Here is a 27,523-nt window from a genome sequence, read left to right on the forward strand (position 1 = left end):
GGCTAAGTTGACCTTAGGCCAAATATAAGAAGATGATTGTTCAAAAGACCTTTAAAAGAGCTATTGAATGAGCATTCTCGCGGTGCTGGACCTCTATTTGTTCCTGAATTATGCGTAGATTTGTCAAAACGTGTTGAAGAAATAGGCCAAATTTGACCTATGAATGAGTGCCGAGTCTTGGTGACTTGAGCTTTGACAATGTCTAAAAATTGATCGAAGCTAAACCTCTTCATGTCTTTTTGCGATCTTTCAAACGACGCTTTATAGTGCATGTCGCTGCACTTTGATCAAAAACCCATGCCCAGCAAACCCATTCCCACCCCAAAAACCGGCGGTGCGGTTGGAGCTGAGCACTGGCTTGGCGTGAGTTACGTAAGCCTTTCTCTACTCTTCATTTAAATGTTACCAGTTACCACCGTCGTAGAAGGACCTTAAAGGCCGCCGTCCACTGCGACGGAATTCCGTCCGGAGTCCGTCCGGAATGTCGCCGCACGCTGGCCGCATCCGGTCCGGATGCGGTCCGGATGCGGTCCGGATGCGGAGAGCTAATAAATGTTTCCTATCACTTATTACCAAATAAAATATTGCAAGTAACCAGCAGCGAATACTCTTGCCATTCTAAGGAAATAATTTTTACTTTCTTCATGATGATCGAGTTCCAATTCTTCGTACAATTCACAATGTTTGCCTCCGATACGGCCCCAAACCACGTCTGTTCCGGACGTTCCGGTTGCGGAAAAGTTCAACGCGTCGAACATCACTCTTCCGTCTCCGTAGCAACCGCATCCGAAACGCATGCGGAGAGCTGACGGAAAATCAACAGCTGATTGCCGTTCGGATGCGGTCCGGACGGAGCGCACACGATTTCCGTACGGACCGGATGCGCCCATAGGGTTCTGTGTTAAATTCCGTACGGACCGCACGCGTTCCGCACAGTGGACGGCGGCCTTTACACAATGCTTTGAAGCAAATGATGGAACCTAACTTGTTGTCTGTGCTATTGATGCAAGCTAACATCGCGATACGCATATTTAACCCTCGCATGTGTGCGGCGTTTGCCAGCTTCTAATGTGTAGGTCGGTTGGACCCCCCCCCCTTGCCGTTTGGCCCCTGATCGAGCTAGAGCTTCGCGGAAAAAAAACGAGTGTGTTGCCCGTGACGAGAGGAAGCCGATAATACCCAATTTTAAGGTCCTAGGTCATTGGTTGACCTTCCAGGTCAGGTCAATGACCCAAAGTCGGGAAAATCGGGACCTGTTAGAAAGTCGTAAAGTGTGGCTGCTAAGGAGTTTTTCGGGGTGCTGATCACGAATATCGTGTTAGTTTTGATCACAGATGATGTCTTAACCCGCGAGTTGCTGGGGGGGGGGCGTTAAACGCCCCCACTTTTTTCGCCGTGCCATAGCATAAAAACGGCGCGCCGCAGGCGCGCCAAATTTTGGGTACCTGTAGGGAATTGATTGAAGTTTATTGGGACAAAGTTTCAAAAAAATCGATCGGAAAATTTTTGAGATATCGAGGTTTTAGTGACGTCATGATTTCTGAGTTTTCGACCAAAAACGGCATATGTTCAAAAAATCATATAAAATCACAGAATAGACATACAGACATGCCATAAACGCCAATAAACTGCCAATACCATGATCAATCAAATGGCTATCTTCGATTATTGATTATCGTTCCGCATTTTCCATAATCTTGAACTGAATCTTGGCAATTTTTCGTGACTACTTCACGCGACCATGATACATGAATTTATTAAATTGAACTTTTTGAGCCAAACACGTACACATATGATAAAATGAATGTCACCATCGTGTTTTGCGCCCCAAATTACCTATAAAACATGTGTCACAGGCTGCGAATATCAGTTTTGATTTTCGGGAATATGTGCCTACCCGGTTGACCTGACCTTGACCCTGACCTATGCTTGACTGACCCCTACATGGAGCTGACACTCTTGTAGGCCTTATAAGATGGATTGTGCACCGTTTTGACAGAGTTTATGGCGAGAGGTGCCCATTGCGAAGTCCTGAAGTCCATGCTACTGAAAGCCCGATTTCAGGTGTTTGACCTGACCTTGACCCGACCTGTGACCTCAAAATTCAACTTTAAAGTACTCATCTGAAGCGTCTCGTCGCGCTCTTTCGTTTGCCGCCTCGTGCGTTTCGCTGCGCCTATTGGTTCTCGAGTCATCGGCTGGGGGCGTTTAACGCCCCCCCCCCCCCCCCAGCAAACGGTGGGTGGCGAAATACCCCAGCAACTGCCGGGTTAAAGCAGTTTGACCAGGTCGGGTCAGGTCAGGTCAGGTCAACCAGTAGGGGTCGTGACAGGTATTCGTAGTACGTGTCAACCGCCTCTGACAGCTTCGTAACATATTACGAAGTCACCAAAACTACTTCGTAAATGTTCAAATGGTTGCTAAATTCGAATTCAGCTCCAAAAACTAGCCTAGACACATGTAAAACTCGAAAAAGTGAACCGAGGTCACCAAAGGTCACTGACCTGACCTGACCTTCAGGTGACCATGACACCCACCCTAATGCATGGGAGCAACATCAAATCATATGTTTGAATGTTTGAAACCACGAAAAGCTTGCAAACGCGCGGCTAATGCAAGCCGACATACGCGGAATCGCGATTCCGGCCAAACATGGTCTCGGAAAAGAGGTCACAGGTCAAAGGTCATTGGGGTCAGGGTCATGAAATTTTCAGGGTAGATGTAAAATTAATCAATGCGAGGGTACTGAAAGTTTCGTCGCGATCGGGCGCTTTTTACGCGATTTATTCGCGAAAAACCATGGGGGGTCCATCCGCCCTCCCCCCTACGCATGCGAGTGTTAACCCGCGCCCCGTTGGGCTATTCAGCCATACGCGCCCTGCTGGGGGGGGGGGGCAAATTCTGCCCCCCCGTCTAACTTCCGAACCGATGGTCGCAGAAAGACGGGGAAAACGGCAATCGAAAGCTCTCAACAAGGCGGATCTTAAGGCCTGATTTTTTTTTTTTGCTTAAGTAGGTCAGAGGTCAGGTCAAGGTCAGGTCAAGGGCACAAAATGCAAGTTTCTACAGTATCAGCCTTGCACCGTATTTGCCTAAGAATGGACTGAGACTGATTGCCCAAAACGTGTTCTCAGGCTACCAAGACAAGATTCGTTGCATACAATGTCATGCAAAGGTCAAGGTCAAGGTCAAGTCAGGTTACCAAATACGAAATTTAGAAGAGGGGATGTGCGACACATGTTTCATGGGTTATTTTATTCATATAATTCAATGGGCACAATCAATTAGTGATATGGACCACATCTGGATGAATTGCAGGTTGAGGCCAGGTCAAGGTCAGGTCAAGTGAGGTCAATTTTTGAAATTAATTCTTAAGACCTAAAAAGGTGTCTATCCGATGCAGTTTTTCACGGCGAATCGAATAGTGCTATTTTGGTTTCCGCATGAGGTCTAGAATTTCCAAAAAAATGAAAATTTTGTGTGTTGTGACGTCATAAAAGTTTCAATAACTCACATATTTTTGAACCGATTCTTATAAATATTAGTATGTAGGTGCACATAGACCACTTCTCTAACAAACCTTCCGGTTTTTCGATAAACACAAAATTTTGGATTTTGTATTGAATTTCCCAAAAAAAGTATTTTTTTTAGAAAAAAATGGGTCAAAATCCAGCATTTAAAAAAAAAAACGATATAGACATTTGATAGACAAAGTAGAATCACGTATTACCTTTTTTGTTACGTCCTGGTTCCTTTAAAAATGAAGACGTCAGCGGTGTTGGAAATTTTGCAGTTTTTTAAGCGAAAATGGCGTGACATGACGTTACTTAATCGTCATTTCCTAAAAAAGAAAATCCGACGGATTTCGCTCAAGTTTTCAGGGAACTTGTTAAATTGATGTATAATAAGGTACTGAAAGTTTCACGTTGCTGGCGTAACGCGTTTAGAAGTTATTAACCCGGCAGGCGGTGGGCCTACCAGCCACCTTCCGCGCGGTGGGGGGGGGGCACTTTTTTGCCCCCCCCCCCGTATCTCCGAAACTACTGGACGGATCCGGAAAATTCAAACGGCGTTCGATAGCCCTGTCAAATTTGTCGAAGGAAACCAAATTTCATTGACCTCGGGGTCACCGATGACGTCACAGGTCAGGTCAAAGATAAAATGTTTCACCGTTCACGGGGCTTCTAGGGAAAGCGCTATAACACCGAGTAAAACGCATTTTGTCGAAAATCAGCGATAAGGCGTCAGTTGTCTAGTACATATGTTGCTATTAGAGGTCACTGGTCATACCAGGTCAGGTCACAGGTCAGGTCACCAAAGGTCACCAAGGGTCACCACATGAGCCCAATTTAACTAGGGTTATGCGATGCATGTTTTATGGCCAGTTTTTCATTTCCAACTCAATGGTGTTGGTTATGAGACCATCAGATACGGTTTAGGTCACTTTCTGGTGGAGGTCAGGTCAAGGTCAGGTCAAAAAGGTCAAATTTCAAAGTTGATATTTTGCATAAAATGGGTATCGATTCGATGCAGCTCGTCACGGGGAGTCTAATGGTGGTCTTTGTTTTGCGCTACGAGGTCTAGAATTGCTAAAAAATTAAGTTTGAAAATTTGACGTCATCAATTTTGAACAGTTTTTTCGCTATAAGTTGGCCAAAAAAAGAGGTATCGATCTCAAATTTGGTATGTAGATAGAAGGCAGTAGGGGCTATCACATATATTCCGGTTTTTTTCGAAATTCATAAAACTTTTTGGATTTTTTGGCTATTATATTAAAAAAATCTATCTTTTTATTTTTGGGGGTCGAAATCCAAAAGATTCGAAAAACCGAAATAGCAGTTTTGTAGCCCTTTTAATTCCACACCTTTATGTCTGAAACATTTTTTCTGTATCTCTAAAGCTGTAGGCCTGACAGCTCTTCCCGCGAAACCTTTTTTTGGGTCGAAAACGGCAAAAATGACGTCATTTTGACGTCATTAGCGGCCAACCTATCATAGCCTTTGGAAAAATTTTTGGTCACCATGTGCGCTAGCTGCTCCCGGTAGGGTACTGAAAGTTTGGTGACGATCGGCGCAGCGGTTCTCGAGATATATCGAAAAAACTAAAGGGGGGGGGCAAAAAAATGCCCCCCCCCCACCGCCTGGAAGGTTAACGAAAAACGAGAGGGGGCAGATTCTGCCCCTCCCCCGAGCGGGGCGCGGGTTAATTGGTAAGTCCTTCTAGCAATCAATGTAACAGTCTCGAATAAAATAAGCATTTTGATCAATTTATTTGAGCTTCGCACTTTGTAGTAGCCGATTATAATGCAACATATTCCCAACTACTACGCATCAAACATTAACGTATGGTATACGTAGGTATTTGAAGCGAAGTACATATATCAATATAAACTACGGGATATTGGAACGCTCCCCAGAGCCTGCTGACAGAAATTTACGGACGCTGGCTGTGTTTAGCGTACACCTGTATCTCCAATTTACGCCCACTCCGCCGATTCACCTGATCGACTGGAGTGAAAATCCAGTCGGCGCCGTGAGTCGCGCCAGCCGCCGGCCCCGTTCCCAGGCCGCCGCGACGCTCGCGCTGCAACATGCAAGGCCATCAAAGTGTCATTTCGGCGGCGCGCCGCGGCCCGGACGCGCCAGGCGCCGGCCGGCCACGTATCTATCATGTCATGATACAATCCTGCCCGGGCGAGGCACAATGCCGCTGACTTCTGTGCGGCATTAATCACCCGCTGAATGCCGTGCCGACGCTGGGAAGCCCGCACCTGGTAACGATTCGGCCAGGTCGAATTTCATTGTTGCAATTATTCTGTGTGAGCGGCCGGTAAGGAGCGTGCGCCACGCCAATGTGGGAGATTCGCGTATTGACAGGCCAACTCTTTGTTGCCTCAAGGGTGGCCGGTAAATCATTGGCGGCGCGCAGAGCCGGCCTGCGGGCCCACAATCAATTGGACCTAATTGCGTGCGGGCACAAAAGACAGCTCTCACGGCTGCGACAAACATTGCGCAGTTATGCTCTGCGGACAACGGCGCAGCAACTGTCTGTGCGGCGCCAATAGCGCATGGTATTGCCGCCACTGCCGGCAGCAGGGCATTAGGGCAAGCGTGTAAATAGCGCACGACAGGTTGTCATGTCGGTAAAAAGTGGGACAACAATATCACACATTGGCCATAGGAGCTCCCATCGTGTTTGTCCTCTTTATAAGGCGAACCGGCAGCTCCACTGATGAAGTCGCATCATTCTGTTAGTACCTATCCGTCGTGTCCCAGGTTGGGCTGACGGCCATTCAGCGCGTCACACTGAGGTAACCTTCATATGCCTTTGTATTACTCGCGAAATAACATATCGGCCACTCGTTGCAAATTGATTGGCTGCTACACGAGACTAACTGGTACACTAACGAGACACGAGGTTAACTGAGTGGACTTTTCCGTATAGGCTTAGATTAAGTCTGATCTTACTTAATAACAGGGTTTCAATTTCGATTCAAGCAAACCCGTTTTAAAGGGACTATCCCACCTTTAACATGGGGTTTGAGTTGAGATAGCCAAGTTTGCGGCGAGGTTCAGAAACCACTATCTATCTAGGTTGCAACCCCCGCGGCCTCTTGGTGTTGAAGAAATTCGTTCCCTTCATTTGAAAATGGGCCTTGTGCAAGGCCCTATCTTCAACATGGAGCGACCGTTAGTGTGACGTCACCTAGTTTAGTCATTCTGATTTAAATGGGTTTGTTCGTTGAAAAAATCGCTTAAAACTTGGTCTGAACTTTGTTGTGGTGCCTACAGAGTAAAAAGAATCAGCTTTATGACAGTAATGTGGCCTGGGGAAGGAGGTAATTTTGGGCTGTGACGTCACATATTTGAAAGTTTGTGTTTGGAATATGGGAAGCCTAAGATGTTTAATGAAAAATAAATGCCAGAACCGTGTTCCTGGTCATCCAATCTATAAAGTCGGGCACAATTTAACTGGTTTTAACAACATTTTAGAAGGTGGGATAGTCCCTTTAAAGGAAATAGCTCACTTTCCTGAAATTAGTATTTTGCTATGGATTTGTGTTTTTTTATGCTCAAAATGATCAGAAAATAAAACAAAACGTTTTTGTAAAAAGGATTATTTTCTGTATTTTAGTATAAGAAGAACTATATTCTATACCTATAAAATAATGTTTGACGCGGAAGCTTATTACGCGTTGACCAATCATATTGCGTAGGACAAACCCATCGGCTGTAAGCAGCATTCTGATTGGCTGACGATGATGTGACTGCATTCCTCAGCAAGGCACGCATTCCTCTGCAAGGCACTCTTTTCGGAACGAAAAATGGAATATCTTCGTCTAGGGTGATCGTTGGGCCGTAAAAGCTTCTGATTTGTGCTAGTCTCAGCGCAAGCAACAAAACTGCTATTCCAGTTCCAAACCCCATGGTAAAAGTGAACTATTTCCTTTAAGCGGAGGAAAAATTAAATCGAACTACCTTTATAACACCATGACACTATCTGTCATTGACGTCCAACTGTCAAATGAGCTGGCTGGCTTGCCAGCAGCTCTGCCATCAAAATAGTCCACGAAATATAGGTTCCACTGCGCTTTGAGAATTGGAGATTAATTAGAGGTCTTTCTTGTGTTTTTGCTTTTAACTGAAAAAATTTCCCTCGGCAAATTGCCAAACATATGATGTGGGTTTTGGTTATGTTCAGAATTATAGGCCGTTTCGGTCTAGTTAAATCATTTTAGGATCGCGGGACGAGGGAAAGGGTCAGACGTTCAACTGAGACCGCCACTGACTCAGGGAGTGCCGCAGCGGCTGAGCTCATCCCGTTGGAACGAGTCAGAGGGACAGGCCAGCCAGCCGCTCAAACGAAACCCGGGACGAAAACGGTTCTGTCGAAACTGCTCGTTCAAGTCTCCGGTAAACTGGATGGGCCGGACTGCTTGCAGTTCGGGCTCTGGTCCTGAAGGGTATAACCGGGTATAACTGCATAGGTCAGATGATGCTGTAGAGTGTAGAATCATTGTTTCAATTCTGAAGTCTGCCTGCAGTAGTACGCAGGAGTCTGAGCGTCCCCGAAGTTGGGCAGGGCCGGGCCGGGCCGGACCCGGAGCCGGAAGCCGGGGTCGACGGGCACCCGGAGCGCGGAGCTGCTACCGGGCGGCCGCCCGCCGCGCCATGTCACCGCTGGCAGCCATATATCAGCGCCGCGGCCGGGGGGCGCGCGCGGACGGTGCCTCGGCGGGTCGCCACCAGGTGTCTCTCGCGGCGGGGGGCGGCAGGCTGGCACGGCTCGCTGGCCTCTCCTGCGGACGGCGCTCGGCGGTCGCTGCGGTCCTATGTAGGGCGGAACTGACACGGAATAGTGCATGTCATCCACAATATTGTCAGGCGGCTATTGATGAAGGCCAGAAGAGGCTGGACTATCGGTGGTTTTCCTATTTTACCTGTGGACACTGGACACTGTGCCTAGCAGGCAGCAGTTCACATGCATTGTGATTTATCAGAAAACTAATGGGCTCAGTCGTATTTTACTGACGCTCGGCATTAAGCTGCATACGCGTACACATGTTGCCGCCTCGCGTTTTAATTCACCTCTCGTATCGCTTCAAGCACACACATCACATTAGTACCCACGGTGGGGCAGCGTCGCCGTGGCCTGTCGCGACGCCACCTGTTGCCCGTCGCTCCCCGGGGGTCGCCGTGCGGCTCAGCTGCGCCCGCCGGCCGGGGGTCCCCGCGGGTCACCGCCGACCGGCCGGGGGTCCCCGCCGGTCACCGCCGACCGCCCGGAGGGCCCCGCGGGTCAGCGGCGGCCTCCGTGACCCGCACACGCCGCCCCGTGTCCGGGGTCGTGTCAGCCGGCTGGTTTATGGCGCCGGACGGACGGGGTACCAGTGTGTCTCAATAGCAGGTCATATGCAGAAGGTAGGGAGGCGGCAGGGACACGGTGGAAATATTGAAACTATAACAAAGTAGGTACTGCACTTAGCATACTCAGCAATGGCACGCCGCGATGAAAGACTCAACGATCTCAGAAGGGATGGTGCGATTCAAGGGGTTTAGGTGTCTTGACTCTTGTTCCCTCACTCACTCGCCCCATTTAGCAAATAATTTAATATTGAAATAAAAGATTTTACCATGAATGCTTCTTACCTAAGCTTCGGCAGTGGTGTTATATAGTTAGAGCACTAGCATACTAAGTAACGGAAAGGAGGCTTTTTGTTTAGCAAGCAAACGTTGGCAGAGGGCATGAACGGCGAATATTACTTATTTACGAAATATGCAGCATGCAGATAGAGCAAGTATATTTTCTTGAGAAATAGCCAAAACTGTCATCCAGCATACTTATCAATTTCACTGATATAACTATGTAATGCGTATTGCCTTAAAAAACACAGTGCGCTCAGGTGTATCTCTGTTAACACTTTCGCATAATTGACTTTCTGATGTGCCAGTGCCTACATGCCTTCACGTGTCATGAACAACCGTCCCCTCTTCGGCTGCAGACTGGGGAGGTAGAACCGGACAGGAGACACTGCAGCATCCGAGACTGACGTGATTCAGCTCGGCGGAGCTGGTGCAGAGCTGACAGAATGACAGGCCAGCAGGCTGACACGGTGACAGCCCGGGCCCCCGCGCCGTGCAGAGAAATGAGGCGCGCTCACGGCTAGCGGACACAGATGGAGTTCCGATCACGGATTCAGCACAGATGGCACCCTTCCAAGCTGAGTGATTGCTAGCATTGATCAGAGATTCGTGCAGGGCCGCAAAAAATAACGGAATGCTTCACAGCGCACACACATAGTTATTGAATGCTCCCCAGTCAAATATTGTTTTTTTTTTAACGGAGGATTTGTTAACCGCTACGGCGTAATAAAATCTATTAAATGCATATATGTGAGTTATCACATTTTTTTTTACCTATACGAGTTGTGAAAATATTTGATAAAAGTTCTGATATCATGCATATTTTGGGTACATATAGGTACAGTTCTGATGGAGATATGCACACCATAGTTACCTACTTAGTTACATATGTTATGTATAACCTACTGCAACTCTTATTATCCCATAATTGGATCCGGAAAGACTGGGGGAGATAGATCGATAGAGGAACGGATAAGCATGTTTCTATCATCGGGTTGCGAACTGAGAGGTAGCCTGGTCTGGTATGCGAACCTTAGCATTTCAGCAGCAGCACAAGTCGCCATAAGGCTGGTCCCGCCGTGTATGTGGGCCCGTGCCCCGTATGGACGTGAAGCCCGGTAGTGCCGCCTGCGTCAGCCCAGCTGAGTGGCTGTTGTTTCAGCGATACGCGTGGATCGTTCGTAAGCAGCCGGTGATCGGCGCGTGTTCCCGCCGGCTTCACCGATAGAGTTACGTGCTCGGCTCGCGGTAGCAGCGGCAGCTCCTGTTACGGCAGCGAACGGGCCAAGGCACGCGCTACCTGTGGCTGTTTGGGGTGGCAGGGACTGGGGAAGGTGTCCGGCAAGGACTGGAGAAGGTGTACGGCAGGGACTGGGGAAGGTGTACGGCAGGGACTGGGGAAGGTGTCCGGTGAAGTAGATGGGTGAACAGTGCGCTGTGTGTCCATGGGAGACACTGACAGCAAGTGAGCTGATATATGACTTGTTATTCGTAATGGAAAAAGTTAGATGATAATGGGTTCGATACCAACAAAAAGAAGGCATTTGATTCTCAGATACATTAGTATCCGATTTGTATCTGACCATATTGCTGCCTTTTTATGGCGTCGGTGCGTTCTATCTGTGGTGCAGCGGCCGTGATCTGGCCGACCTCCGAGGTCTGGCCAGGTGCTACTGTCTGGAGACGCCGCGGGCGGCGCGGCAGCCGGTGGCCAGGCGGGCGCGGAGGGGGTGTCCGCACCTGCCCGCTCCCCGCCCGCCGCGATAGAGCACGCCGTAGCGCGGCGGGCTGACCACCAGCCCCGTCCGTCTCCCTCCGTCCCGCCCACACCAAACCGAGAGGAGCAGCGAGTCGAGCGGTGACGCCGAGCGCCTCAGTGCCGCCCGGCTGAGTACTCGAACAGTGGATCGCCCCGGCTCAGCCGCAGCTGCCGACCTGACCCGAGCGGTCCACACAGGGGTCAGGCCGACCTGACGCAATGTGTGTGTCAGACAGGCCGAGTGACCGTGAAACCGGTGGGGGACGGGGGCCAGTGATGGTGGGAGGGCGAGCAGCTGGTCGGTCACCCGAGTGATGATCTTGGCTACCTCTCCCCATAATCTGTCTGCGGTCCCAACTTCCACTCAATGAACTAACGCTGAGTGATAGGCTTATAGGATAAACAGGTACGCGTGCGGTTAGCACGAGGGGTAATTGACCGTTAATTCTTCTCATGGCTATAGGACGAAGGTAATGTAGGTGATAAAACAAACATGGAACGTTATAAATTGCCTTTCTGGCATGATTGATGATGAAATCTAGTTTTTGAGACTAGGCGAACGTATAAGATACCTACATCTTTTTTTGTTTGCTTCGTGCTACTGCATATAACAAAGCGTCTTAGGGGAAGCCACAATTAATGACGAAAGCTCAAGGCATGCCTCCAGGTTTTGAGAAGTCAAGTTATCATGGAGAGCAGACACTAGACATATAATGCAAATGTTTCATAGGTACTTCTCGTAACCATTTACTCTCCGGATGTTAATGATTTACGAGTAATAATGAAATGTTTTGCTGTGTGTGTTATCTTGGGAGCGATCTTATCATACAGACGTCACACATACATAAAGTAGGTACTTGTACCTACCTATCAATTACCATGGACTATGTATGTCATGATAAATCCAGGCGGATATACAAGGTGATCGCATATTACGGCGTGGGCCCTACGATCGCACCGATACGCTGCGAATTAGCTCTCGCAGCAGAGATTACAAATCACAATTCAAAACATTCAAAAACAAATTGGTTCCTAGTATCTGCCATTAAATTCATCAATTTTTTCTCTGCCGTCTCATACCACAATTTTATACCGACACAAACGACAGCCTTTGACTCCAACCCAGAGTGGTTTGAGCGTAAAACGTCCCATACACAGAGGGACTTATCTGATAGCACCCCTTATCACCCGTTCCAGTTCCTACCCCATCGCAGTGTGGGAGTTGGCGCGTGATGGGCTCACCATCCCATCGCGGTGTGTGATATGACGCGGGGCTGCGTGTGGACCGCCGCTCCTCCCCCGGCGACCCGGTCAAACACCAGCGTGCCGCCGCCGTACCCCCCTATTAATTACCCCGCTAATGACGGCTGGCCCGCCGCACGTGCCCCCCATGATTGTTCCGGAAGTGACGGCCGCCGCGCACGAGTCGCCGATCACGCGCCACGTGCCGCCACGAGCGGGGAGATTCGTGCCCGTGCAGCGTCCCTGTCTCGTGACAGCGCGTCGGCAAATGCAGGCTATGGTGGCACGGGCCGCTGGAGATGAGGCTGTTTTAGGAGGGTGCTGGGGTGAGAGGACATGTGTGAGAAGTTCGAAGGAGGGGTATAGTGTCGACTCGAGAGAGAGAGAGAGAGAGAGAGAGAGAGAGAGAGAGAGAGAGAGAGAGAGAGAGAGAGAGAGAGAGAGAGAGAGAGAGAGAGAGAGAGAGAGACAGAGAGAGAGAGAGAGAGAGAGAGAGAGAGAGAGAGAGAGAGAGAGAGAGAGAGAGAGAGAGAGAGAGAGAGAGAGAGAGAGAGAGAGAGAGAGAGAGAGAGAGAGAGAGAGAGAGAGAGAGAGAGAGAGAGAGAGAGAGAGAGAGAGAGAGAGCAATAACAATGGCAATACCGGAATGCAATGAAGTTATAAGTTTATTTACATCAACGCAGAGCAACGCAGAGGGCGCGGGGTGTTGGTGACAATGTCCAGGGAAACACTAAAGGCCGCCCCACACTGGACCTCGCATGCGGGTTGCGAGTTTGCGGGTTTTGAGTTTGCGGGCATAATACTAATTCATAGAGTGATTAGATCGTTCCCTTATGGTAACTTTATGAATGCAATGAAGCCGGTACACCTTCAGAAAATTACATATAGTCGCAATACCATCGCAACGAACCAAAATTCGACTCCAACGAAAAACCCGCAAACCTCGCAGACCTCGCAGACCTCGCCACTGGCGGATCCAGGGGGGGCCACGGGGGCCATGGCCCCCCCCAAAGGCCTAAAGTGGCCTGTTTGGCCCCCCCCCCAAAACGTCGGAAAAATTGCTAAGAAAATATACCTTGATAGAGGTTTTTAGCCACTTGGTGAAGTAAAGCTTTCCACAGCATAATATGGAAGCAATATGGTAGCAGTGAGGATCAGTCAAAAGTTGCGCGAGCGGAGTCGACCTTCAAAAAAAGACTGTTGTTGGCACGTGTTTATGGCGCGGCAGCTGGTAGTTGGCGGTGTTTCGCGTGGTGTGGCATCACTGGCGGATCCGGGGGGGGGGGCACGGGAGCCTGAGGTGCCCCTTACAGGCCCGTGGTGCCCTTGCTAGGCCTGTGGTGCCCCTGGACCCTGGCAGGCCTGTGGTGCCTCTGGCGGGCCTAGGGTGCCCCTGCTAGGCTGATGATGCCCCTGAGACCTGACAGGACTGTGGTGCCCCTGACAAGCCTAAAGTGCCCCCAACAGGCCCGTGCTGCCCCCAACAGGCCCAAGGTGCCTCTGCGTGATGCCGTGATGCCTGCGAGGCCAGGCCGGTGGTGCCCCTGCGAGGCCGGTGGGGCCCCTGACAGGCCCATGGTGCCCCTGCGAGGCCGGTGGTGCCCCTGGCAGGCCTGTGGTGCCCCTGCTAGGCCACTGGTGCCCCTGGGCTCTGACAGGACTGTGGTGCCCCTGACAGGCCCAAGGTGCCCCTGCAAGGCCGGTGGTGCCCCTGTAAGGCCTGTGGTACCCCTGCTAGGCCTCTGGTGCCCCTGACAAGCCTGTGGGGCCCCTCACAGGCCCGTGGTGCCCTTGCTAGGCCTGTGGTGCCCCTGGCGGGCTGGTGATGCCCCTGACAGGCCTGTGGTTCCCCCGGGCGTACCAAGGGGGGTCATGACCCATGTGGCCCCCCTTGGATCTGCCACTGATACATAATGTATATTGATTTGTAAAGGCGTTATGGCTTATGCAATATGCAATTGCAGGCACTTGGTATCCCTCTTTTATCCCTCATTGGGGGCTCTGGCGGACTCCCGAGGGCCCACGTCTATCTCCGGGAGCCCTAGACAGGCTCCTTTGGGTCCTTTCAGTCCACTATAGCATAAGAGGTCTCCATGCGAGTCCTATACATCTGAGGGCGTACCCTGACGTCTGAGGTACCCAACTGCAGCTCCAATGGTCTCTTACACTGGCGGATCCAGGGAGGGGGCATTTAGGGCCATGCCCCCTTCCCAGAGGCCTTAAGTGTCCCGTTTGCCCCCTCCACCAAACGATAATGAAACATAGTTCAATCAGTGCGAGGCCCAAGAGCCGAGTTAGACAGGGGGTGTTTTACCACCTTCCGGCCCGCAAATGGAGCCAAGCACTGACTCGAAGCGGGTTAACTGGTCGACAAAAGCAATGGTAAGTGCTTACAAAGTAATATAAAGGCATGGGTCGGGTGGGCTACCATTTATATATTTTTCTTTTTAGTTAAAAAAAAAAATATTCATAGTGTCAGGGCTGTGAAGAAAAATAAGTGGCCTAAATCCGATGAGAAAACAGGATTTGGGGGTACCCTAGGTTTGGCTCCTGCATGAGTTGGCCCCCCCCCCAAAACGCAAGCCTGGATCCGCCAGTGGACCTCGCAGCGAGGAAAATCGAAAGTTGACTCAAAATCAACTTTTGGAATGCGATGCAAGGTCGCTCGCAAGCTAAAAACATGCAGACTCGCTTGTTAGATGGTAGTGTGGGTCACTCAGCTTAGATTGTATCATTTGATTTTGAATAAACCCGAAAACCCAAAAACTCGCAACCCGCATGCGAGTTCCAGTGTGGGGCGGCCTTAACACATGCCTAGGTACATACATTGACATAGCCAATTGACAGGCGGAATGTGCGACAGCCTGCCACCGACTGCCGTGTAATTTTATCAGCGAATACCATAATTGGAGCGCATATCACCGCGGTGCTTGTTAGCGGAACCCTGTGCGACACTATGTCACCAATAATTGTGTGGGAAGTGGCCCCGCACGCGGTATACGTGACCGGTGGCCTTCCATGCCTACCCGGCGACCGGCCACTCTTGTAGGTCCAAACACACACAAACAGGCAATGGCCGGTCAGTGGTGACACCGACAGCCGAAAAAGTAAGTTTCATACTAATTTAGTTAGGCAATAGCACCGAGAAGGGTGTCTTAATACTCGCATGTGTGCGGCGTTTGCCAGCTTCTAATGTGTAGGGGGGGGGGGGTCGGTTGGACCCCCCCCCCTTGCCGTTTGGTCCCTGATCGAGCTAGAGCTTCGCGAAAAAAAAAAACGAGCGTGTTGCCCGTGAAGAGAGGAAGCCACTGATAACCAATTTTAAGGTCTTAGATCATTGGTTGACCTTCCAGGTCAGGTCAATGACCCAAAGTCGGGAAAATCGGGACCTGTTAGAAAGTCGTAAAGTGTGGCTGCTAAGGGGTTTTCGGGGTGCTGATCACGAATATCGTGTTAGTTTTGATCAGAGATGATGTCATCATGCATTTAGACCAGGTCGGGTCAGGTCAGGTCAGGTCAACCAGTAGGGGTCGTGACGGGACTTCGCGTAGTACCCCAGCCAGCCATCCCAAATGGGGCCCACATGGGCTGGAAGTGGGGCATCTGGGCGAATGTGGGCTGGGCTACATCTGGGTATGTCATGGGCGTCCAACTGGGCCCCAGATGGGCTAGATGTGCTAACTTTACGTGCTGGACTTGGCCAGCGCCTCCACTGTGCCGCTACTCTGCCTGATCTGTGCCGCTACCCTATCAGACTCCTGATCTGACAACTGCCTGGGCACACCCCTGCCCGCGTCCCTGCGAGGTCGCTAATACTGTGTCGCCGGCATTCGTTGTGTGCAGGCGGGCACCGTGAGCATTTTCAACGGGAAAACAGCGCCAACTGATTATGTGTTTGCTGCTTTTGAACTGCGTCATCTACGGGTACACCTTGTTTTTCTTACTGTACGGAGTAAGTCGTGGCTAGTAAATTATATTTTTGGGAAATGGAGTTAGAAGTGTTGGATTTCTTGAGTTGTTTATTTAAATTGACATATAGATAATTTTCTTTTTACTTCACCACATTTACAATTTTTATTATCTACATTCTAAAAGAATAAAAATAATAAAAATAATTTTAGATCAGACTTTGGGGGTGCCTTGGTTCACTTTTTTCCATGTTTAGTCGTGGCTAGTAAATAATACCTACTATCATCACATGCCACAAGAATGGATCCGAATGCTTGAACTATTTACTATTGAGATTAAGTAACAGATTATTACTTTCATAATAAGAAGAGTCGATATTTTAGTCCTTTATCTATTTTGATGTGCATTCGCAACTTCATTTCTGATTGAAAGCCAGAGTTTGGATAAGCACCGGTCACGAAGAACATCTACAATACCTATACATAGCCCGAAAATATTGCTACGCCATGACTCCAAACGGTTTGATTCTTGGGAAGGTTTCGATTTTAGAATATATGACGAAAAGGAAACTGTTGTGATTCCTACGGTGAAGCGCCGCGTACCCGAACTCCATTTGTGAACTCGTGTATACTCCATTGAAACCAGTGGCGAAACATTTACATTTTCCGATCGGGAAATCAGAAATGTTTCAGAAATCCAGGAAGTCTTAAGCAATGTCCTCACAATAACCAAACTAGGATCAGTCAGCCAATGATTGAAGGTAGCGAGCGCAACCCACGCCTCCGTTTAATACTCATTCGAGCAAACCATGTCTCTTCACACTGCATTTATTATACGCAGGTAATGTGACACAGTTTCACAAGTAGAAATAAATCGATATAGATCATCGGTCGTTTATTGAACGTCAAAAACCCGGTTCGGATCACTAAGGCCACGCAGGAGAGAGTTCACTGACCCTCACACAACTCATGAACAAATACAGGACACAATAAAATTACGAGTACAACTCATACATATCCTTACACACATTCAATTCAGTCAACAACATAATTGTACCTGACGCATTGAATGATTGTTGGCACGAGTAAAAATGTTGCTCCTAGCGCAGATCTCATAAATATTATTTAAGCCCGATATGTCCTACGCTATCCAGCAACCACTCCATTTTAAGAGTAACCCTGTGGCCTGTTAATTTAGCAGCAGGAGCATAACGCGACCCCGGTCCCCAACGGCAGCCCTCTGTCTAGGGGACAATTAGGACTCAAGGATTGCCAGTAGTCGGCAATGAGGCAGTCCATACATGCTCCATCGAGGAGCGGGGCACGTCGAGTAATCAGCATATCGGGGCAGACATCGCGCCAGCCACAGGTGGGCCCCGCACAGGCACGGGCAGCGCAGCAAGACGTGCTGCGGGGTGTCCGCCTCCTCCCCGCACACTAGACACCGAGCGGCAGGGCAGGCGGTGTCCATGCAGCCGGGGCAGTCGGGGGTCGGCCGGCGGCCGATGCGGTGGAGGTACTGTGTTGATACGCTCCAGTGGCCGGCCCGTAGCTGGTGAATATCCACCGCTGCCTCTCTGCTGTCGAGTCGCAACGGTGCAGGCAGGGTCCGATCCGGGAAGATAGAGCGGTACCAGCCGCCGGGCAGGCTCTCCTGCCATGATCGGCGCGCAGACCTGGCGGCGGCGCGGGTGATGCTCTTGACATCCAGGGGGGGGGGGGGGGGCGTTGGTCTGCTCGAGTTCGGCGGCCTCCATCGCCAGCATGTCGGCCCGCTCGTTGCCCGGCAGACCACAGTGGGCCGGGACCCACTGGAGGTGGAGACGGCGACCGCGGTTGGCCAGCTGCATTAGGAGCCGCCAGATAGCGTCGCCTAGCTGGCTCGTCTGCGCCGCCGGTCCCGCATCCACTGTCTGTTGTGCCGCCCTGGAGTCGAGGCAGACGATGATGGTGTCCGGGTGAGTGTCCTGGTCCGGTGTGAGGTCTGATTCGGCAATCTCCTCCAGGGCAGCACGGAGGGCCACCAGCTCAGCTCTGGTGCTGGAGCATAGGGCGCCGGCGGGGGTCTTGACCGTCCACTCGGCTCCGGCGGGGAGGACGATCAGGGCGCCGCCCCCTCCTCGCACGGTGCCTCCCTCCGCCAAGCCGTCAGACCACACCCACGTCGCCCGCTCTGCTCCGGGGAGGTCGGCCAGCATGGCCTCCACTGCCGCGCGGCGACGGACGCAGTCGGGCGGAACGGCACAGGAAATCGTGATCCCCTCACTTGAGGTCCACGGTGGGAGCTGTGCAACGACCATGGGTTCCACCTGGGAGGCGGTGACGCCCAGGGCGTCCAGCGTCCGTCTGCCCTCGTCGCGCCATCCTGTGATGTTGCGGAGTCGGCAGGGACGTGAGGCTTCGGCGAGCTCCCGGAGCGGATCTCCGGCGGGTAGTGCGGATGCGCGCGCCAGCAACCTCGTCGCGAGGGTGGCGCGTCGCATTTCCGCGGTGGGCAGGCCGGCCTCCGCCATGAGAGCGTGGGTCGGCGCTGACCTGGGGCACCCCGTCACGGCGCGGGCCGCTGCGCGCAGCTCCCGGTCCACCAGCTCCAGGTGGGAGCGGGATGCTGCGGGGAGCCACGCGGCCGCCGCATATTCGATGGCGCCGCGGACGTAGCCGTTGGCCACCGCGCGTAGGTGGTGCTCCTGAAGTCCCCAGGAGTGTCCTGTGAGCTTGCGCAGCTGGGTGGTGCGAGGGCGAGCCTTCCTCTTGAGGTTGGTGCAGTGCTCTCCAAAATGGAGCAGCCTGTCAAACAAACGTGACCCCAAGCAGCTTGATGGTGGAGGTCGCACGGACAGGAACGTCCGATACCTTGATGACGGCATCTTTGGCGTCCCGACTCCATTGGGACAACACCATTATCTGCGTTTTCTGGCTGGCGATCGTCATCTTGTTGCGCGCCGCCCACCCCACCATGAGGTCCGCCGAGTGCTGAGCTGCAGCTAGTGCTGTCTGGATCGTCGCGCCGGCGCTGAGGGTGGCAGTATCATCGGCGTATCAGTCAGCTCGGAGAGGGAGTGGGCGGACGAGGTCCCGGTCACGGAGCACGGACGGCGCGCGGCGGCATTTAGCAGACCTCGCCAATCTGAACATTAGTCGGGCTACGACTGGACCACAGCCCGGTCCACCACTGCCAGGACCGCCGCGCGGCGTGGGCATTTTACGATCAGCCAGCACGCCACCGCACGGGACCACGCGGCGGCTGTGACCTTCAGTGTTGTTGTCGTTGCTTCCTCCAGCCGCTACCGCGGCGTAATGGTACAGCTCTCGAGGTTTCTCACGGCGGTCGTCAGGGCCGCCACCTCTTCGTCCTCACGGCTCACGGACCGCCTCGGGGCTCAGGAAGACGGTGCCGAATCGACGGAGGCTCCGTCATATGAGGGCTGGGCACCGAAAGAATAGGTGATGGGGGAGGGGGGGGGGGAGTCGATGTCGGAGCGCTGGCGGCGTTCGTCAGTAGGGTTCTGTTCTATACAGTGAAGATACTGGCGGAAGCCCAACCACTGGCCCGTACGAAGCCGGTAGAGATCGGCAGCCGATGCTCGGTACTCCGCAACCGCTAGCGGCGGCAGGCAGCCCCCCCCCCCCCATCAGAAACTGGCACCAACTGTCCGGCCAGGCGGCGGTGGCACAGTGGCGGGCCAATCTGATGGCCGCGCGGTGGGCAGTGCCAACATCCCCCGGGACTGTCGCCTGGGGGAGCGGGGCCGCCTCCGCGCTCGAGGCTCGCGCTCGAGGCTCCTTAGCGGCCTGGTCGGCGCCTTGTTACCATCTATGCCGGAATGGGACGGCATCAATTGCAGGTGGAATTGGCGGAACAAGACTGCCAGCCCCGTCCACACGGCGGCGCCCATCGAGGTTTTCTGTGTGGCTGGGCCCTCCCTCAGTGTCGCGAGCGCCGCCTGGGAGCCTGTGCAAAAGACGACCGGGGCGCTCAGGTGCCACAGGTGGTCGCGCTGATGGCTGAGCGGAGCGCAGCCATCTCCGCGCTCTAGCTGGTGCAGAGCTGGCCAAGGCCCCGGCCCCTCCGCTGCGGACTCTTGCGTCAGCCGGCCCGTCCGTCCATACCCAGGTGGCTTGGGAGAAAGAGCGCCTCGGACGTACTCGATGGTCATGCAGATTGTAGGCCTCACGAGTGGCCAGTAGGTCTCCTCGGCTGCGCAGTACATGGCGCATCCTCCTTCGGATGCGGCCGGCGCGGAGCCCTCGGTGGTAGATCAGCAGGTAGAGCATTACTTGCACAGCTTGATGATCAGAGTCGCTCGGGCGGTCGCTGACGCGCTAGCGCTCGTCACCAGTGGCGGGGCAGGCTGGCAGGGGCCAGGGCTGTCTTGCATCAGCCGAAGGCCCCTTCCATCGCCAGAAGCTGAAGCTGGCTACTGGCCTAGACCGCCAGCATCGTGGATTCGTGCTGTTTGATAAGCTCATTTCTCTAATCTGAAAACAAACAAACAAAAGTGGTTTCAAAAGGTATGCACACTGAAGTCAATTGCCAGTGAACCTTGTCATGACTAAAAATACAACCTGCATTGATTCCACACAGAACAAAAAAGTTAACATTGGGCTTAATAAGAATAATGGAGCACCATACAACATATATTGTATACATTCAGTATTATTTGCAATAATAAAGAATAGCACATGCTCACAGCAACCCAACACCACTGGCCACCCAAGTACTCCAGGCTCAAGTCATTGTTGATGACTCAACCATATCCAGGAAAGTCAACAATTTTTCATATTTTCAACTGCATGAACATTTTATGCTGATTGCACAACTAACTGACTCAAATTTGATGATTTAAAGCAATTCATATTTGCTGAGATGACAATGAGCAATGTGAACATGTGCTTCTAAATGAAAATGATAACAATGCAAAGCACAACCAAAAGTTTGTAAATATTTAGTGACTGCTTCCTTTTGTACCACCAGAAGGCTGACCTCACTGACATTCATGTGTTTGAAGAAAGAAAGAGAGGAAACCTTTGCTTATTAATAAACTTACCCATTGATAACTGGCCAGAATTATAGGCTTGCTGCTTTTTCTGAGTGATATATTTTCAAAATAACCCTGGTTTCTTCATAAATGATAGGAGATTGTCCTGCAAACATGAGAATGCATGTCAGCAATAACTACAGCAAAGATGCACTTTCAGTGTGGGTGTCATACAAAGAATGGCCATTATGGAGAGGTTGCCTGAGCCATGTGAAGCCAAATATGCACCCTCATATGGGGGCGCATACCTATTTATATTTGGATGTTATTACATCACAAGCTAAAGCACTTCTCAAAAATAATATCATTTCTAATTCTTGTAGCTGGTAAAATGTAGGACATTGTCGGCTATTATTTTCTTTCTGGTATTTGTCAACATGAAGTCCTAACTACAATTGTGACACTGTTGATATGCAACAACAGAAATTTCAGGTTTTAGGTTAGTTTAGGTTGTAGATTTGTATGTTTTAGGTTGTTAGGTTGTAGGTTGTTAGGTTGTAGGTTGTAGGTTGGTAGGTTATAGGTAAGTAGGTAAGGTAAGGTCAGGTTTGATTGTTTTTCTTTTATTTGCGAGACACGTAAGTATCATTTTAGGATTCAGGATGTTAAATAATGTAAGAATATGAATAACATTATCCTTGAAATCTTCTTAGGACTTTATCTTTACATTTGCCTTCTTTGTTTGTATTGTTTGTTTTTTTTTGTGCTGCTAAAAGGACAATAGCCGTGTTTACATAGAGATCGTTGCAAGCTCCATCTGTTTTTAGGGCCTTGTTGGCTTCATCCATTATCTTGCAAAAGATGGCAATGGTGCTGAACAATTTACAGAATGATCCCCTCTAAATATGCGAAGATCACTGTATGGAAATTATCACAAAATAAATAAGCTAAAGCCTAGTCAAAAATGCGATGTAACCAGGCATACCTATTATTTCACGCAACAGCAAGCACAATTGCCACAACCAATGGAAAAATATTTCAAAGTTTAACTGATATGAATACATATCTGATTTCAAACACGAAATTCAACTTCTGTCTCACCTGAACGAGTTAATTTAATTATAATTGATAGCTTCGTGACCCCCTCCCCACTTCTCATGTTTTGGCGGTGCGGCGGAAATGACGCACACGAGACGCACGAGACGCAGCTCCAAAACAATAGGAGCATGCTTTCTCTACGGCTGACGAAATTCTATAATATTTTATTTCCAATTTGTGATTCCTTAACATCTAAACTTTGGTAAAACGTCAATGCAGTTAAAATTGTTTCTAGTATTTTATTTAGATTCAGCTGAGAAAATATCAAACGGAAGCCCATGGTCTCGAAACTGGGCGAATTCCTTAGTACTTATCATTTTTTTCATAGCAAAATTTTTGTAAGAAAGGGTCAGTTATAGCCGATAACATCTAACTGAGTGGTTACTGACCATATAGCTGAAATAATTAATAACTGAGGATTTTGTGGAAGTAAAAAAATCATCAAAGCAAGACCTCTTTAGCGAAGAAAATAGCTGAAATACTGGAAAATAGGAGGTGATGGCTGAGGGTGCCCCAGGGTTTTCCGCATTTTAATTAACCTTAACATCTTATTTGAGGGGATTGTTGTACCTTATTGAAATCTCTGAGCGATTTTGAAATTACGAGTGTCCTAATATCATCAACCCAATCTTTGGATTTCACGAAATCGACGCTGGCAAAAAGGCTTTTTAAGTGCCTGATTTTAATTACTTTTCTGCGTAAGTAAAATTTAGATGGGCAAGAAATAAATAATTCACCAATGAAATCAAAAGATGCGGCTTTTTTGCCAGTTTGGGCGAATTCTGTAGTGTAGTTATCGATTTTGAAAATGTAAATGCTGCTAATGGAATGCCAGGAATGTGAACCAATAGGGTCCATGTTGAAGGAAATTCTCGGCGTTACCTAGTATTTTTATCTACCGTGGTTGTGTGGTGGCGCGGTCGCGGGGCGGCCGCGCCGGCAGTTGGTGACTATAAATAGACGCAATACGGCGCTGACGGACCGCGCGGGCCTCTATCACTATCGTTACAAACTCTTCTCCTTTTTACAATCGGTACGCATCCACGCTTCCGTTCTCTACTGGCCGCCGGCCGCCAACCTGCAGTGGTAGCGTAGTGTAGTGATTAGGGTCCCCGCATCATGTTTCATAGGTCTTGAGTTCGAATCTCTGGGGATCTAGTGATAGGCAAAGGGTACGCGGTTCTCCCACGTGTGACCACATTGCTTTTTGGGATTCACGCGGAAATAGTGGACGCATAAGCTAGGTACCAAATCCCAATTAAATTCCATGTCCGCTTTTTGCATGTGTCCGTGTGAGACGAGTCCCAACTGGGAAAGCCCGTGTGGGACCCAAATATATGCATATATCCCAGCTGGGTCCCATATGGGCCCCACTTGGGCTGCCCATGTGGGTCCCAACTGGGAAAGCCCATATGCGGGCTCAATACGGGCCCCAGATGGGTCCCACATGGGCCCCGTCTGGGGTGCCCAGATGGGACCCAGTTGGACGCCCATGACATTCCCATCTGGGTCCAAGGTGGGCAGCCCAGATGGGTCCCAGTTTGGTGCCCACTTGGGGCCCACGTGGGCCCCACTTGGGAAGGCTGGCTGGGACGTGTCAACCGCCTCTGACAGCTTCGTAACATGCTACGAAGGCACCAAAACTACTCCGTAAATGTTCAAATGGTTGCTAAATTCGAATTCAGCTCCAAAAATAGCCTAGAAACATGTACAGCTCGAAAAAGTGAACCGAGGTCACCAAAGGTCAATGACCTGACCTGACCTTCAGGTGACCTTGACATCCACCCAAATGCATGGGAGTAACATCAAATCTCATGTTTGAGCGTTTGAAACCACGAGAAGCTTGCAAACGCGCGGCTAATGCGAGCCGACATACGCCGAATCGCGATTCCGGCCAAACATGGCCTCGAGAAATAGGTCACAGGTCAAAGGTCACTTGGTCAGGGTCATGAAATTTTCAGAGTAGGTGTAAAATTGATCAACTCGAGGGTACTGAAAGTTTCGTCGCGATCGGCCGCGTTTTGCGCAAGTTATTTGCGAAAAAACCATGGGGGGTCCATCCGACCCCCCCCCCCCCCACACACACACACATGGGAGGGTTTACCACTGAACTCTAATATATACCCGCTAATATATAATATAATATAATATAATATAATATAATATACATATATCATATAATATAATATATAATATATAATCTAATCTAATCTAATCTTATCTAATCTTATCTTAGGGGATAACCCGCGCCCCAGTGGAGGTCTCGGCCAACTTCGCCCTAGTGGGGGGGGGGGGGGGCTTATGTTACCACACACCTCTAACTCAAAAAACTAAGAGGACTAGAAAGACGGGGTAAAAAGCAGTCGATAGCTCTCAATGCGTACGCTTGAAAGTATTATTTCGGTCATTTTTCATCTTAGAGCAACATTGGGGTCACTGGAGGTCATCAACGGTCAAAATTTGCCAAATGTCATTATATTTATTTTAGAAAACATGTATTTATCTCAGGAACTATGATAGCTAGAAAAACGCATGGAAAAGCAATCGATAGCTTTTGAACTCTTCTTTTGATAAGGTCATATCATCAAAATTGACCTCAGGTCAACGGTTTAGCCTCCAGAGGACAAAAACTCCAAAAATAGCTGTTTTTACGAAAAGTGTTTTTCGACCATAACTTTTGACTAAAAAAAGCCACGACATTTCTATTTCCAGATTCGTGTTCCTCTCGCCGAGACGCGTCGAATGAACTATAATTTGACCTTGAAAGGTCAACTTGAAAATTTGACCTCAGGTCAAGGTCATGACCTGACCGGAAAAGGTCATGTTGCATATCAGTCGATGGGTCTCGGCAAGACAAACACAATGAGGCCCTCCCCAACGTTCTATCTCTTTCCAATCGAGAGTTATTGGCAAAAAGCTGCTTGTAGCCTCAAATGACCTCGGATGACCTTTCTAGAGGCTATCAGCAAAAACGACACCTTGGTCGTCACGAGTGGTCCAAATCATTGTGATTTGGAAATATTTGGACTGTTCCTATGCGTACACACGGATTTAGAGGCATTTTCGTTTTTCTCCATTGACTTATAATGGAAAGCTCACGCCACTGACCTGACCTTAGGTCACGGATATAAAAAAAATCCGAGATATACAAATTATAGGCGCCCATAACAATATGCAATCCAAAAAGTTTGAAACCTCTCTGACAAACACTGCAGGCTGGACATGATTGCAAACTTTTTTGGGCTTGGTCAGTTAACTTGACCTGATGACCTAACCTGACATGACCTGGGGTCAAAAATTTCACACATTGTCCAAAATTGATGTAAAAAAGCTACTCCAAGCGGTGCGGCTTTATTCACACGCAAAAAAAAAAAAAAACGCGGCAGGGTGGTAACATTATGTCCCCCCCCCCCCCCCACTGGGGCGAAGGTTAAGGTGGTGTGGTGACTTATTGATCATGCCAAATGAAGTGTGACAGAGTTCAGTCCTAAATTTTTACGAAATTACTAGAAAGACACAAAAAATGTTAAATATCAGCGCTCTCTGCTCATGCAGTCAGATATACCTAGTCGGGCACGGGGCAGCGGCATGGTACCATGCCGCTGTACCTACTTTAACCCGCGCCCCACTGGGGTCTGCGTATAACACGCCCTACTGGGGGGGGGGGGGGCTCTTCATAGCCCCCCTCCTAACTCCGAAACTACTAGGCCGATCGTCAAAATTCAAATAGCGTCTGATAGCCCCGGAAAAACTGTCGAACGAAAACTAATTTCATTGACCTCGAGGTCACCGATGACGTCACAGGTCAGGTCAAAGTAAAAATTATTAGCATTTTGGCTTGTTCACGTTTTGGGCTCTGGCCGCCGTCTTACAAGTCAGATCAGGCTCATTTTTGGTTTACACACTCGTGAACAGTTGCTCTAGCTACCCTGAGGGTACCAAACTAGTACTTTGATTTTCAGGTCAAGGTCAGGTCATCACAGGTCACGAATATATTATATCATGCGTCGGTCACGTGACACATGTTTTATGGTCCATTTGGGTTAACAATTTCAAATTTGATGTCGTCTGTGTCATTCGAGGTCATTTTGAGTCAAATTTAGCTTAGGTCAGGTCACTTTCAGGTAAAAAAGGTCAATTTTTAAGGTTAAAATTTTTCAATTAAAAGGTGTCTATTGGATGCAGTTTGAGCTCAGGAGCACGATGGTGCTATTTATATTGGCGTACGATGTCAAATGCGTGCTGAAAAGTTGATTTGAAAAATTAATAATTGTGAATTTTTTGCAATAATGCGTATAACTTGGCCATTTTTAAAGATATTTAGCTAAACCTTGCTAGAGTTAGTCATAATAATGCGTTCTATCACATATATGCCGGTTTTATCGAAAAGTCAAAAAGTTTTTGAAAAAATGTAAAAATATAAATTTTGAATTTTATTATATAAAATTTTCAAAATTTCGAAAATCCGAGATAGCAATTTGCTAGCGCAGTCTATTCTGAGTCCTCTCATGCAAAGAAATTGGATCTAGCTTAAAAACTGAGCTCTTGGGAGCGATTGCCGTGGTTCAATGTTTTGCTTCGAAATCGGCCGAACACGACGTCACTCTGACGTCATTTCCGACCGACCTATGGTAGGTACGAAGTTCAAATTTTGACACAAGGTGTCAAATTAATGCAGCCGAAGGAACTGAAAGTTTGGCGTCGATAGGTCAAGTGGTTTGGAAGTTATTGCAGAAAAACGGGAGGGGGGCTATGAATAGCCCTAAGCCCCCCCCCCCCCCCAGTGGGGCGCGGGTTTAAGTAGGTACCGTACCATGACTATGAACCGCTTCATAGTCACTCCGGTTTTGGTGCAGCGACGAACCGACTACCTACCGTAGCTGGATCACTACTCATCATTCTCCAAATATTTGGATCTCATTACCAGCATGTATGAACTACAGGTAAATAGAAAGACTTTGGAAAATACGAGTAGAGGAGTGGTGCCTGACACCTGAACCAACGATTCCTGTCGCAGATGCAGCTGCTGTTCGACACGACTTCATCATGCCACCCCCATTCCAGCGATACCTACTATAGGTAGGCCTGTATGTACATACGTACACTTGTGCAGTTATACATATGTGACACACATCTGCCAACCGATCTAAGAACAACACCACAAAACGAAAAAACAACAGCTACAGTCACCCTGTTCCGACAACGCATCCACCGATCAGTTTATTTACCATTCTGGTCGCGGTTTCAGCCTTCCCGCGCCGTGGGCTCACCTTTCGGGAGCTGTGGGTGGGGTGGGGAGAGGAGGGGGAGTATTGGCACAAACAGGCCTGTTTCGGGCAGCCCCAGCGGCACCGGAGGGCTCCCCTGGGCCGGTTTACTCGCGGAGATGGGTCG

The 27,523-nt window shown here is 49.7% G+C and overlaps 1 protein-coding gene across 1 annotated transcript; it reads right to left on the minus strand.

The window, feature by feature from the left end:
* Positions 1-16,932: 16,932 nt before the first annotated feature.
* On the minus strand, positions 16,933-21,886 carry LOC122374780. The gene is made up of 2 exons (XM_043353758.1): positions 21,101-21,886; positions 16,933-20,531 (listed from the first exon to the last, which is right to left on the minus strand). Exon 2 carries the CDS (start codon positions 18,917-18,919, stop codon positions 17,387-17,389), a length of 1,533 nt encoding a protein of 510 aa, XP_043209693.1. The 5' UTR covers positions 18,920-20,531; positions 21,101-21,886; the 3' UTR covers positions 16,933-17,386.
* Between the last annotated feature and the right edge of the window lie 5,637 nt (positions 21,887-27,523).

Source organism: Amphibalanus amphitrite, unplaced genomic scaffold (assembly GCF_019059575.1).
Source record: "Amphibalanus amphitrite isolate SeventyFive unplaced genomic scaffold, NRLGWU_Aamphi_draft 001711F_arrow, whole genome shotgun sequence".
Taxonomy (NCBI): Eukaryota; Metazoa; Arthropoda; class Thecostraca; order Balanomorpha; family Balanidae; genus Amphibalanus; species Amphibalanus amphitrite.

Coding starts and splice junctions, on each gene's coding strand:
- LOC122374780 (XM_043353758.1), bottom strand. CDS start 18,919: ATGCCGTCATCAAGGTATCGGACGTTCCTGTCCGTGCGACCTCCACCA.